The sequence below is a fragment of the Pleurodeles waltl genome, chromosome 8 (genome assembly GCF_031143425.1).
Source record: "Pleurodeles waltl isolate 20211129_DDA chromosome 8, aPleWal1.hap1.20221129, whole genome shotgun sequence".
Lineage (NCBI taxonomy): Eukaryota > Metazoa > Chordata > Amphibia > Caudata > Salamandridae > Pleurodeles > Pleurodeles waltl.
Genome location: NC_090447.1, coordinates 607,553,020 through 607,566,241, shown reverse-complemented (window position 1 = coordinate 607,566,241; position 13,222 = coordinate 607,553,020). Strand labels below are relative to the sequence as shown.

At 46.3% G+C, this 13,222-nt stretch overlaps 1 protein-coding gene across 1 annotated transcript in view; it reads right to left on the bottom strand.

The window, feature by feature from the left end:
- MAP3K15 (mitogen-activated protein kinase kinase kinase 15) overlaps positions 1-13,222 on the bottom strand; it is a 1,103,876-nt gene that overhangs the window by 558,004 nt on the left and 532,650 nt on the right. Inside the window, exon 6 of the mRNA XM_069204696.1 lies at positions 12,585-12,691. Within this exon, the coding sequence (XP_069060797.1) occupies positions 12,585-12,691 (107 nt within the window). The remainder of the gene's footprint in view (positions 1-12,584; positions 12,692-13,222) is intronic.

The window sequence follows — 13,222 nt, the reverse complement described above, 5'->3', positions numbered from 1 at the left end:
TACTGTTTGACACACCATTCCACTTTATAATCGATACTCCAGTCCATGATACTCGACTTTACTGCATGAGACACCATGCCAATACACTATATAACACGTTCCTACACTGTACGATATGCTACTTCACTCTACTTCACCCAATTCTAATCTACAATACTCCAGTCTATGGCAACAGACTTTACAACACACACCTCCACTGTACTGTATGACATTCCATATAACAAGTCTCCACTTGTGACACTGGACTTTAGAATTTGAAACATATTTTTATAAAAAAAAAAAAATTGCAATTCAATGGAAAAAGGAAAGTTAAAGCTTAGTTATAGTTAGGACAACTTAATTTTGCTATACAAACCAAGTTTAAACTACACAAACATTAAAAATGTTTAAAGTTTTAGTCATAACTTTCAATTACAATTTATCCACTCCCTTCAAATTATTATAAGTACCGGACCTTCTTACACACTCTTTTCAGCTCGCTATCAAGACAACACTAACTATAACTCACCACTCTACCATGCAATGTGTTCTCACAAATAATGATATTCCACTGTACAAAACTACACTGTATTGGACTCTACCACTCTACTACATGACACTACACTCAACAACACTGAACTATACAACACTTTACTCCACTGAACTCTCTTCAGCATTCCGATACATTCTGTGCGCCTCTATGGCACTCTACTCAATGACACTCTACTCTACTACACTTCATTTCATGACACTCCAGTTTACGACACTCCACTGTACCACACTCATCTCTACTGTTGGACGTCACTACACTGTACAATGCACCCTCTCACTGTACGATACTCCACTCCATGATATGAGACACCACACTACTCCACTGTATAACTCTTTACTCCACTGTACGCTATGTCACTTCACTATACTCGACTCCATTCTAATCCGCTCTAAAATACTCCACTCTCTGACACTAGATTCTACAACACTCTCCTTTATTGTTTTTTTATTTATTTTATTCCTTTTTCCCAAAAAATGAGCAATGTCAGCAAACATACAAAACCAGTTAATTATACATCATGCACAATGAGGAAAATGTAGAAAGTTCCTAATCAATCAGGAAAATAAGGATCAAGATTTGTGCAGAATATTTCATGTGGCACAGTGCAATTCAGGTTAAACCCCGCCAGCAAATTATTCCCTCGGTACAGCCCTGTTTCCATCATTGTGCTCGGCTACATCCTCTGGACCTCATAACGCAGCTTGACTGCTATTCAATCAAGCATAGAGAGCCAAATCCTTATACCCTGCCTTCTGGCCCCCTTCCTTTTACAGTTATACAGTGACTTCTCTAAGTTGTACAAGCATAAGAGCTGTCCAAGCCATTGTTGGATTGTATGTGGGTCAGCACTTTTCCAGGCTGTTGCTATTAGGAGGTGTACTACCACCATGGAAAGAAAGAAAGATGAAATTCATCTGACCCTGGTCAGCAACTGTATCCTGGTCAAGACTCAACAAAATCATAAATGGGGTGATATGGATCTCCCGTTTGAGCGTCAATTTCCAAAATGCCTCTATTCTAGTTTTAAATGCCTCTAGTTTCCCACAGCCAAAAAACACACGAATCCTATCTGCCGGACCTACTCCACATCTAGGACAGCTGTCATCCTCCCCTTTCCCCCAGCTAAACAGCTTAGCAGGCGTGTACTAGAGAGTAAACAGGGTTTTGTAATGCTGAGTTCTCAAGTTGGCCGACAAGAATACCTTCATCCCCAATCCGACTGATGCCTGCAGAGCTGTATCCCCCTCCCTGAGCTTTGCGGCTCAACTTGCTTATTGTGAATCTAAATCATCCGGGACCGTATCCAGCAGAATCTTATAAATGTTTCCTTGGCTGCTCTGTACCATCTTCCCCTTTAAGACACTCCTCTCAATGACACTCCACATTGCAATTTGAAACACATTTTTATTAATAAACAAAAACCATTAACATGCAATAAAACAATAAACGTTAAGGGTAATTTATAGTTAGAAATATGTTATTTATTCTTTTGATACAAGCTCAACTTAAAGTACACAAACATTAAAAATTGTAAAGTTATAATTATAACTTCAATTTATAATTTACACACCACCTTCAAATTACACAGTCTTATCACCTCACTTGCCACACACCACATTAACTATAACTGATGCCTATTCCATGCTGTGTTTATACCCTTGCATATTACATCACTTTTAGCTTGTGAAATCATAGCATTCATAACAACAAATATAACTTCTGAAAATATCATTACTTCTCACAACACATTGCATGGTAGAGGGGGACGTTATAGATAGTGTAGTCTGGTTAGCTAGCTCAAAAGAGTGTGTAACAAGGTCTGCTACTTATAATAATTTGAAGTTGGCGGATAAATTGTAAATGAAAGTCATAGCTATAACTTTAGAATTGTTAAAGTTTGGGTAGTTTAAATATCGTTTGTAAAGGGAAAGTAGGGTTTCCTGACTATAACTGAGCTTTAATCTTTTAGCTTTAAGTTTTTTCATTGATATATACATACACACACACAGTCACGTGTATATATATATATATATATATATATATATATATATATATATATGTGTGTGTATGTATTTTTGCACACAAAAAAATAGAAATAACTATTTGCAGAAAAATACAGCAGTTGATATTTCAACCTATTTGCCCCACCGAAGGCATACTGTCACCTGTTTCACAATTACTCATGGCTTCATGCTCCTATGGTAACCTTTAGCACAGCATATGCCCTGTCCTGTTGTTCACATTCTTGTTACTCATTCTGGAAGTTTGTTCATGTGGGTAGCATTGAAGAGTGTTGGAAGGGACCCTCAGTCTTCTATCAATCCTAGGGAAGATCCAGATCATTGCCACCTGGCAAATACCAATAATTCAATTCCTTCCCATTTTCACAAGTCGCACAGCTAGAGCAGGTATTGTGGACTTGCTTTGGGGCTCGCATGCCACTGTGCTGCAACCTTTGACTAAGAAGAGTGCCAGATCCATAAAACTGGCTTGTTGTTTCTTTTCATTTTCTGTTGGAAAATTGCCCAATTAACATGTTATATCTCGAATGGGTCCCAGTATAATTAGCCAAGCACAGGTTTGGAAAGAAAGCAAAAATTATTTTATAGGCACCCTGTTAGAAATGGGGTCTTTGGTTGGCAGTCAGGTTATCCCCTGTCCAAGCAAGGACCCTCTCTCTAGTCAGGGTAAACGAGAATCACCCTCACTTAACCCCCGCTCACCCCCTTGGTAGTTTGGCATGAGCAGACAGGGTTAACTTCAGAGGCAATGTTTAAAGTATTTGTACCAACACACACAGTACCTCAGTGAAAGCACTACAAAATGACAGAACACAGGTTTAGAAAAATAGATATTTATCTAAACAAAACAAGACCAAAACGACAAAAATCCAACATACACAAGTCAAGTTATGAATTTAAAAAGAAAAAGAGTCTTAATCCTTAGAAAACAGTGAGAATACTGTTATTTAACAAAAGTATCTGGGTAAGGTCAAAATAAAGCCGCACAGGTGAGTGTGCGTCGAAAAAGGCCAGCGATGCGTTGATTTCTCACTCGCAAGCAAGACTGTGCATCGTCCCTCCTCTGGTCAGGTTGGTGTGCTTCATTTCTTCTCTCCCATATGAGAGCGATGCGTGGATCCCGGCAGGCACCTCGGGTCCGGGCAGGCTTTCTGTTGATTTTCAGCACCCAGCGATGTTGCGTTTAAATCCGGTCGCATGGTGTCAAGAAACCGCGCTGCATGGGGGCTTGCATCATTAACAGCAGCCGCTGTGGGTGTTGCGCATCGTTTCTCCAACCGCAAAGCAGGTGGTGCGACAATAGTTTCCCCGCACTGCGGTCTTTGTGTGGATTTTTGTCTTTTTACACCAGCTTTACCTTTCCAAGGCCCAGAGACAAGTTAGGACTCTCAACAGAAATCCCAAGTGCTGGCAGAGAGAAGTCTTTGATGTCCCTGAGACTTCAACAACAGGAGGCAAGTTCAGTTCAAGCCCTTGGAGCTCTTTCACCAGTGGGAGGTCACACAAATGTCAGTATTTGTCCTTTCTCAGTCAGAAGCAGCTACTGCAGGCCAACCCAGCAAAGCACAATCACAGGCAAAGGGGCAGTACTCCTCCTCCAGCTTCCAGCTCTTCTCCTTGACAGAGGTTTCTCTTGGTTCCAGAAGTAATCTGATTGTCTGGTGTTTTGGGTGCTATTCTTATACTCCTTTCTGCCTTTGAAGTAGGCCTACTTCAAAGAGAAATCTCTGTTGTTTTCAAGATCCTGCCTTGCCCAGGCCAGGCCCCAGACACACACCAGGGGGTTGGAGACTGCATTGTGTGAGGGCAGGTGTAGCCCTTTCAGGTGTAAGTGACCACTCCTCCCCTCCCCTAGGCCCAGATGGCCCATCAGGATATGCAGCTACACTCCAGCTCCTTTTGTGTCACTGTCTAGAGGAGAGGTGCAAACAGCCCAACAGTCCAACTGACCCAGACAGGGAATCCACAAACAAGCAGAGTCACAGAATGGCTTAAGCAAGAAAATACCTACTTTCTAACAGTGGCATTTTCAAACACACAATCTAAACAACAACTTCACTAAAAGATGTATTTTTAAATTGTGAGTTCAGAGACCCCAAACTCCACATGTCTATCTGTTTCCAACGGGAATCTGCGCTTTAAAGGCAGCCCCCATGTTAACCTATGAGAGAAATAGGCCTTGCAACAGTGAAAACCGAATTTGGCAGTATTTCACTGTCAGGATATGTAAAACACATAGGTATATGTTACACCTTTAACATACACTGCACCCTGCCCATGGGGCTACCTAGGGCCTACCTTTGGGGTGCCTTACATGTATAAAAAGGGAAGGTTTAGGCCTGGCAAGTGGGTACACTTTCCAGAACGAATTGACAGTTTAAAACTGCACACAGTCTGAGCCATTTTTACAGGGCTACTAATGTGGCCATTTTTACAGGGCTACTAATGTGGGTGCAACCAGTGCTGCAGGCCCACTAAGAGCATTTGATTTACAGGCCCTGGGCACCTCTAGTGCACTTTACTAGGGACTTACTTGTAAATCAAATATGCCATTCATGGATAAGCCAATGTACACATACCATTTATGTAGGGAACCCTTACACTTTAGCACTGGTCAGTGGTGGTAAAGTGTCCAGAGTAAACAAAACAGAAAAAACTGAGTTCAGCACACAGAAACAACCTGGGAAGTAGAGGGAAAAAGTTACGGGAGACCATGCCAATGATGCCAAGTCTAACATGTGTCCCCCACAGCTGAAAGTAGGGAGCAACTACACACTCTCATGGGAGTTCTCAACTCTAAGGCGGAAGAATCTGGACAGATCATCAGCATTGGCGTGGTCGGTGCCAGGCCGGTGTTCCACCATAAAGTCCATTCTCTGTAGGGAGATGGACCAACTCAACAATTTGGGAGTCTCACCCCTCATCTGCATTAACCATCTGAGGGACCTGTGGACTGTCTGAACACGGAAGTGAGTCCCAAACAAGTAGGGTCTTAGCTTCTTTAGGGCCCACGCCACAGCAAAAAGCTTCACGCTCAATTGCACTCCACGTACGTTCCCTGGGAAGTAACCTCCTGCTAATGAAGGCTACAGGTTGATCTAGGACCTCTTCATTAAGCTGTGGGAGTACTGCTCCATTACCATGCTCTGAGGCCATCTGTTTGCACAACAAATTCTTTGGAATAGTCAGGTGCCTCCAGCACAGGGGCTGTGCACATGGCAGCCTTCAGGCAATCAAAAGTCGGCTGGCAAGACTCAGTCCAGATCACATTTCTGGGCTGCTTTTTGGAAGTTAACTCAGTCAAGGGAGCAACAATTGTGCCATACCCCTTGACGAACCTATAGTACCCAGTGAGACCTAAAAAGGCTCTCTCCTCAGTCTGGGTCTTGGAGCGGTCCCAAGCCAGAATGGTTTCAATTTTTGGTTGTAGGGGTGCCACCTGGCCACTCCCCATCTGGTGTCCCAAGTACACCACAGAACCCTGCCCTATTTGGCACTTGATTGCCTTAATAGTGAGGCTTGCCTTCTGCAGGGCCTCCAACACTTTACAGAGGTGTTGCAAGTGTTCCTCCCATGTGGAACTAAAGACAGCAATGTCATCCATGTAGTTGGCACTGAAATCATCCAGCCCAGCCAACACCTGGTAGACCAACCTCTGAAAGGTGGCAGGTGTATTCTTCACCCCAAAGGGCAGCACCCGAAACTGGTAGTGCCCATCTGGTGTGGAGAATACAGATCTCTCTTTAGCCCCCTCAGTCAGGGTGATCTGCCAATACCCAGAGGTAAGGTCAAACGTACCTAGGTATTTGGCAGCTCCCAACCAATCAATGAGCTCATCAGCTCGAGGGATGGGGTGCGCGTCAGTCTTAGTGATCGCATTGAGTCCCTGTAATCCACACAGAACCTGAGTTCTTGAGTGGCACCAGGAGCAGCAGGCTTTGGGACCAAAACCACTGGGCTGGCCCAAGGGCTGCTGGAAAACTCAATAATCCCCAACGCTAACATTTTAGAAACTTCATCTTTAATGTTAGCCCTCACCCTGTCAGTCACTCTGTAAACTTTGTGTTCAACAGGAGGACTGTCCCCAGTGTCCACATTGTGTGTACACAGGTGTGTGACCCCTGGGATCAGAGAGAACAGGGAGACAAACTGACCGAACACCTGGCGACAGTTCCTTTGCTGCTCTGGGTTCAGGGAGGGGGAGAGGACCACTCCCTCCACATACACATCTTTTTCACCAACAGACAGGAGGTCAGAAAGAGGCTCACTATCTTCCTCCACCCCATCATCTGTTGCTAGGAGCATGGACAATTCAGAGTGTTCAAAGTGTGGCTTGAGCCGTTTCACATGCAGGACCCTTAAAGGGTTCCTGGGAGTCTGCAAGTCGACCAGGTAGGTGACTTCACTCTTGCTCTCCACGGCCTCAAATGGCCCAGTCCACTTGTCCTGGAGCACCCTAGGCTCCACTGGCGCCATCACCCACACTTCCTGACCAGCTTGAAACTCTACCAGAGTGTCATTCTGGTCATACCACAGTTTCATGTCTTCCTGGCTTGCTTCCAGGTTCCCCTGTGCGAGACTCCTGAAGTGGGCAGTCTGGTTTCTCAGAGCCAGCATGTAACTGAATACATCCTGGGGGTTTACTAGTGGCTTTCTCCAAAACCTCCTTTACCAGACTCAAAGGTCCCCTCACAGGGTGGCCATATAACAGCTCAAAAGGACTAAAGCCAAACCCTTTTTGAGGCACCTCCCTATAGGCGAACAGAAGGCATGGCAAGAGGACGTCCCACTTCCGCCTCAAGGGCTCTGATAGACCCATTATCATGCCCTTCAAGGTGCGGTTGAATCTCTCAACCAGACCATTGCTTTGGGGTTGGTAAGGTGTGGTGAACTTGTACGTTAACCCACACACCTTCCACAGAGACTTCATATATGTTGATATGAAGTTGATACACCTATTGGACACCACCTCCTTGGGGAACCCCATGCGGGTAAACCCCCCCCCCCATCAATGCATGGCCCACCACAGGGGCAGTGACCGATCTTAAAGGAATGGCTTCCGGGTACCAGGTGGCATGGTCCACCAAGACCAGGATAAACATTTTGCCCATGGCTATCTTGGGATCCAGAGGCCCCACAATGTCAGTAGCAACCCTTTCAAATGGGGTACTCACCACAGGGAAAGGTTGTAGGGGGGGGGCTTTGCCTTTCCCCCATGCTTGCCACTTGCCTGACAAGTTGGGAAAGACTTACAATGAGCATCGGAGTGCCTGCGCATTAGGGGCCAGTAAAAGTGGGTGACAAGCCAATCAAAGGTCTTGTCCTGCCCAAATGTCCACCTAAACGCACATCATGAGCCAGACCCAGTAGGAAGGCTCTGAAGCACTGGAGTACCACCAGCACATGAGCTGACCCAGGCTCAGGAACCTTAGGCTCACTATATAAGAGGCCATCCTCCCAGTAAATCAAATGTGATCCAGGCTCCGTGCCAGACGCCTGGTCTGCAGCCTGCTCTGCAACTCTCCAGAGTAGGGCATGTTTTCTGTGCCTCACAGAATGCTTCCCTGGTGGGCCCCCCTTCCTGCTGCCACTGTGACAGCTCAGGTACCTCACCCAGTTCAGCCACTGGTTCCCCTGTAGGCTCCAGGGCCTTCCCCTCAGGTTCAGTCTCTTCCTGGACCATGGGAACTTCTGGGGCTGGTTTCCCACGCACCTTGCCCTTCCTCTTCCTGGCAGACACCTGGGCCACTCTTCCAGGCTCCAGGGTCTCCTGATCACCCTGACGGGCTGCCATAGACAGAGTAGACACACACACACACCCAGGCAGACCTAACATCTCCAAGTGTGACCTGCATCCACTTCCTGCCAAGGGAAATCCTCCAGGACATTGCCAAGCAAAGAATCTACTGGCATGGTTGGACTCACAGCTACCTTCAAGGAACCTGAACCCCCCCGCTCCATTCAAAGGGAACCTGCGCCACTCTGCACAGGCGCTCTGAGTTGTCCACTGCAACTACTTGGTGAAGTGCATGAGGATCTATCTGCTCTTCAGACACCAGGTGACTCCTCACTGTAGTCACACTGGCTCCTGTGTCTCTCAGAGCCTCCACCCTCTGTCCATTGATGGTCACCCACTGCCTGTACTTCTTAGTGTTATCAGGCACAATGGTCCTCTGGACCATCACACTGTCCCCTAGTGAGGCAAGGGTCATCTCAACTGGCTCCCGCCCACCTGGAACCAACTCCTCCCCAAGTGCTACACTGGCCAAACCATGTGACTGAGCACCAGTGGGTTCCCGTGTCCACTTGGGACATTTAGGGTCCCCCCTCATGTGACCCTCCAGATCACATGCAAAACATTTGCAGGACCCCTTCTGTGCAGGTTTCCCTGTAGAGACCCATGGTTTCTTTTCTACTGGGGGCTGGGATTCTTTACCCTGGGAACTAGATTGGGGCCCTTTAGAGAACTCCCCCTGTTTACCCTTACCCCTCCCCACCAATTCTTCTGATGGGGACCCTGACTACCCTTGGCATGGTCTCCCCATACCTCTTTTGGACCCTGGTGCTCTCCCAACAGTCCGCTTCCTACCTAAACTTCCTGGGGTCAGTCAGCTTGCTGTCATTTAGGTGTTGGCGCAGCTCTGAAAAACGTAAACTGTACAACTGTTCCCAAGCAGTCAATTTGTAAAGCCCCTCATACGTTGTTACCTTACTGCCCTTCACCCAACCATCCAGTGACCTGCTAAAAGAATCAACACATTTCAACCATGTTTGGGATTCCTTCTTCTTATAGGACCTAAACTTGTCCTCATACTGACCAGGGGTGAGACCATACCTAGTGATCAGGGCGTCCTTCATGATAGGGTAAGTGAGCCCCTGGGGATCCCCTAAGGATGTCAGAGTATCCCTTCCCTCTATCTCGAAGTGCTTCCACAGACCCACCCCCAATGAGCTTCAGGGTTCCATATTCATATGGAAAGCAGAATCATACCCCTTAAACCACAACAATATGTCATCCTCCCTCTTTTAATCCTTCACAAGGTCAAGGTCCTTAGGAATGTGCACCCTCCTCTCAGGGTGCATTGTGTTGTTGCTGCCACCATCCCTACTAGACTGGCTCCTCTGATACAGCTCCCTCAAGCTGAGCTCATGAGCCAACAATAATGTTTTCTCTTCTACCGCCATCCTCCTGTTCTCCAACTCCAACTAGTGAGCCCTCTCTGCCTGTCTTGTCCTGTAACTCTTCAGAAATCAGACCATTGGAGGACACACTGCTCCCTGCCCTGGAGACCCTCTCCCTAAACATAACAGGTCCACCCACTACACCACTGCGGATGGATTGCTCTTCCTCCTCCTCCTCCTCTGTATGCCCCTCAGCTTCCTTGGCTGTTACCCAGGCCCTCAGTGCCTTTTGCAGCTCCTCCTTCCTGGTGGAGCCCTTAATGAGACAAGCAAGGTTTTTGCAGACCTCCCTCAACTGGGCATCTGTATAGTTCTCCAGTTTCCCTAAATCAAAAGCAGCTCCACCGGATGCATCCCCAGATTGAGACATGATGAAGAGTTAAAAGTGCAAAGTTCCAAAGGCAGAAAAACAAGTTCCCAAAAGGAGTCCAAAAGTCTATAAAGAATTGCCACCAAATGGAAGCAGGGGAAAATACAAAAAAAGAGAAAAAAGCAAAAATCACAAAGACAAGTAGTATGTGGTCACGTAATGGTTTGCGCTGAAAACACTAGCGTACACTTGTACTGTGTCAAGTACAAATACAAGTCCCTGTCAAAGCAGGGACCCTCACTCTAGCAGGGTAAAGGAGAATCACCTTCAGTTAATCCCCGCTCAACCCCTTGGTAGCTTGGCACGAACAGGCAGGCTTCACTTCAGAGGGAATGTGTGAAGTATTTGTACCAACACACACAGTAACTCAGTGAAAACACTACAAAATTACACAACAGAGATTTAGAAAAATAGATAATATTTATTTAAAGAAAACTAGAGCAAAACCACAAAAATCGAACATACACAAGTCAAGTTATGAATTTAAAAAGAAAGAGTCTTAATCCTTAGAAAGCAGTGAGAATGTTGTTATTTCACAAAAGTACCTGGGTGGCATCAAAATAAAGCAGCGCGGGCGAGTGTATGTCGAAAAAGGCCAGCAATGCGTCAATTTCGCACTCACAAGTGAGACCGTGCGTCGTTCCTCCTCCGGTTGGGTCGTCGTGTGTCGTTTCTTCTCTTCCTCAAGAGAGTGATGCCTCGATCCAGACAGGCACCTCGGGTCCAGGCAGGCTGTGCGTTGATTTTCCGCACCCATCGATGTTGCGTAAAAATCCAGTCGCACGGTGTCAAGAAACGGCGCTGCGTGGGGGCTTGCATCATTAACAGTAGCTGCTACGGGTGTTGTGCGTCGTTTCTCCAGCCGCGTTGCGTCGATCTTCCCGCCGCAGTGTAGGTAGAGCACCAATGTTAGCCATGAGGCCGGTGGCGGGTCGTTTAGTAGCTGCAAAGCGGGTGGTGCATTGAAAGTTTCCCCATACGGCAGTCTTTGCATGGATTTCTGTCCTTTTCCACCAGCTTCACCTTTCCAGGGCCCAGAGACAGGTTAGGGCACCACTTCGTAGGCAGGACTCTCAGCAGAACGCCTAAGTGCTGGCAGAAAGAAGTGTTTGATGTTCCTGAGACTTCAACAACAGGAGACAAGCTTAGTTCACGCCCTTGGAGATTCTTCACCAGTGGGAAGTCACACAAAAGTCAATCTTCGTTCTCTCTCAGGCAGAAGCAGCTACTGTAGGCCAACCCAGCAAAGCACAGTCACAGGCAATGGGGCAGTACTCCTCCTCCAGCACCCAGCTCTTTTCCTTGGCAGAGGTTCCTCTTGGTTCCAGAAGTAATCTGCTTTTCAGTGGTTTTGGGTGCTCTTCTTATACCCCTTTCTGCCTTTGAAGTAGGCCTACTTCAAAGGGAAGTCTCTTTTGTTTTCAAGATCCTGCCTCGCTCAGGCCAGACCCCAGACAAACACCAGGGGGTTGGAGGCTGCATTGTGTGAGGGCAGGCACAGCCATTTCAGGTATAAGTGACCACTCCTCCCCTCAGCCCAGATGGCCCCTCAGGATATGAGGGCTACACCCCAGCTCCCTTTGTGTCACTGTCTAGAGGAGAAGTGCAAACAGCCCAACTGTCAAACTGACCCAGACAGGGAATCCACAAACAAGCAGAGTCACAGAATGGTTTAAGCAAGAAAATGCCTACTTTCTAAAAGTAGCATTTTCAAACACACAATCTAAAAAACAACTTCACTAAAAGATGTATTTTTAAATTGTGAGCTCTGAGACCCCAAACTCCACATGTCAATCTGCTCCCAAAGGGAATCTGTGCTTTAATAATATTTAAAGGCAGCCCCCATGTTATGAGAGAGATAAGCCTTGCAACAGTGAAAAACGAATCTGGCAGTACTTCACTGTCCGGACATGTAAAACACATAAGTACATGTCCCACCTTTAACATACACTGCATCCCGACCATGGGGCTACCTAGGGCCTACCTTAGGGGTGCCTTACATGTATAAAAAGGGAAGGTTTAGGCATGGCAAGTAGGACAAATTGGCAGTTTAAAACTGCACACACAGTCACTGCAGTGGCAGATCTGAACCGTTTTTGCAGGGCTACTAATGTGGGTGGTACAACCAGTGCTGCAGGAACACTAGTAGCATTTGATTTACAGGCCCTGGGCACCTCTAGTGCATTTTACTAGGGACTTACTAGTAAATCATATATGCCAATCATGGATAAGCCAATGTACACATAAAATTTATACAGGGAACACTTTCACTTTAGCACTGGTCAGAAGTGGTAAAGTGTGCAGAGCAAACAAAACAACAAAAACAGAGTCCAGCACACAGAAACAACCTAGGAATTAGAGGCAAAAAGTTAGGGGAGACCATGCCAATGATGCCAAGTCTATCACACCCGTTCACTGCTGTTGTTTTTAAGAAGCTTATGTAACTTTTCTGTACACAGGCACGTAGAATGTATCTTACCGATTCAGTGCGAACGCGTAGTGAAATTTAATGTTATGCTGATCCGCCAAGTCACATGTGGGAAGCATTTCAAGGGTCTCCACCAGCCTCACCATTGCATCGTAGTCCTGAAATCAAGGAGGAACCAAAAAATGATGAAACAATAAAAAGAAAAAATCAAAACTGTTAGAGAAATCTTCCAAGTTGTATCTTTTTCATTCTTGCTTATAGAGACATCACATATACTTAATGGTTTATCACAGGCTGAGAAAAGTAATAAGCCCTGTAGTGTTGGGGGCCCTATGCCCTCATGCTACTAAGAATGAGTGACATGGACACAGCATGGTGGGTTCATACAACTGGCCTCGGGCACGTACTCCCCGCCCTATTTATTAGCAGGGTCACTTGACTGGTGACGCCTGTGTTGGACGGATGGGGGTGAGTGTGGAAGCCAGCCCTCAGCAGAGTGGCTGGTGGAATCACTAGACTGTGTCCAGCAGGACACTACAAGCCCTGGACTGAGATAGTGGATATATAATAATGGTCTGTGAGGATCAAGCAGGTGACATATTTTGCCTACACCTCATAGGCACCATTAGAAATGACAACAACAGTCCTTATACTGCTTTCTGCAATCTCTGTGTGCTAGGATGTGAATA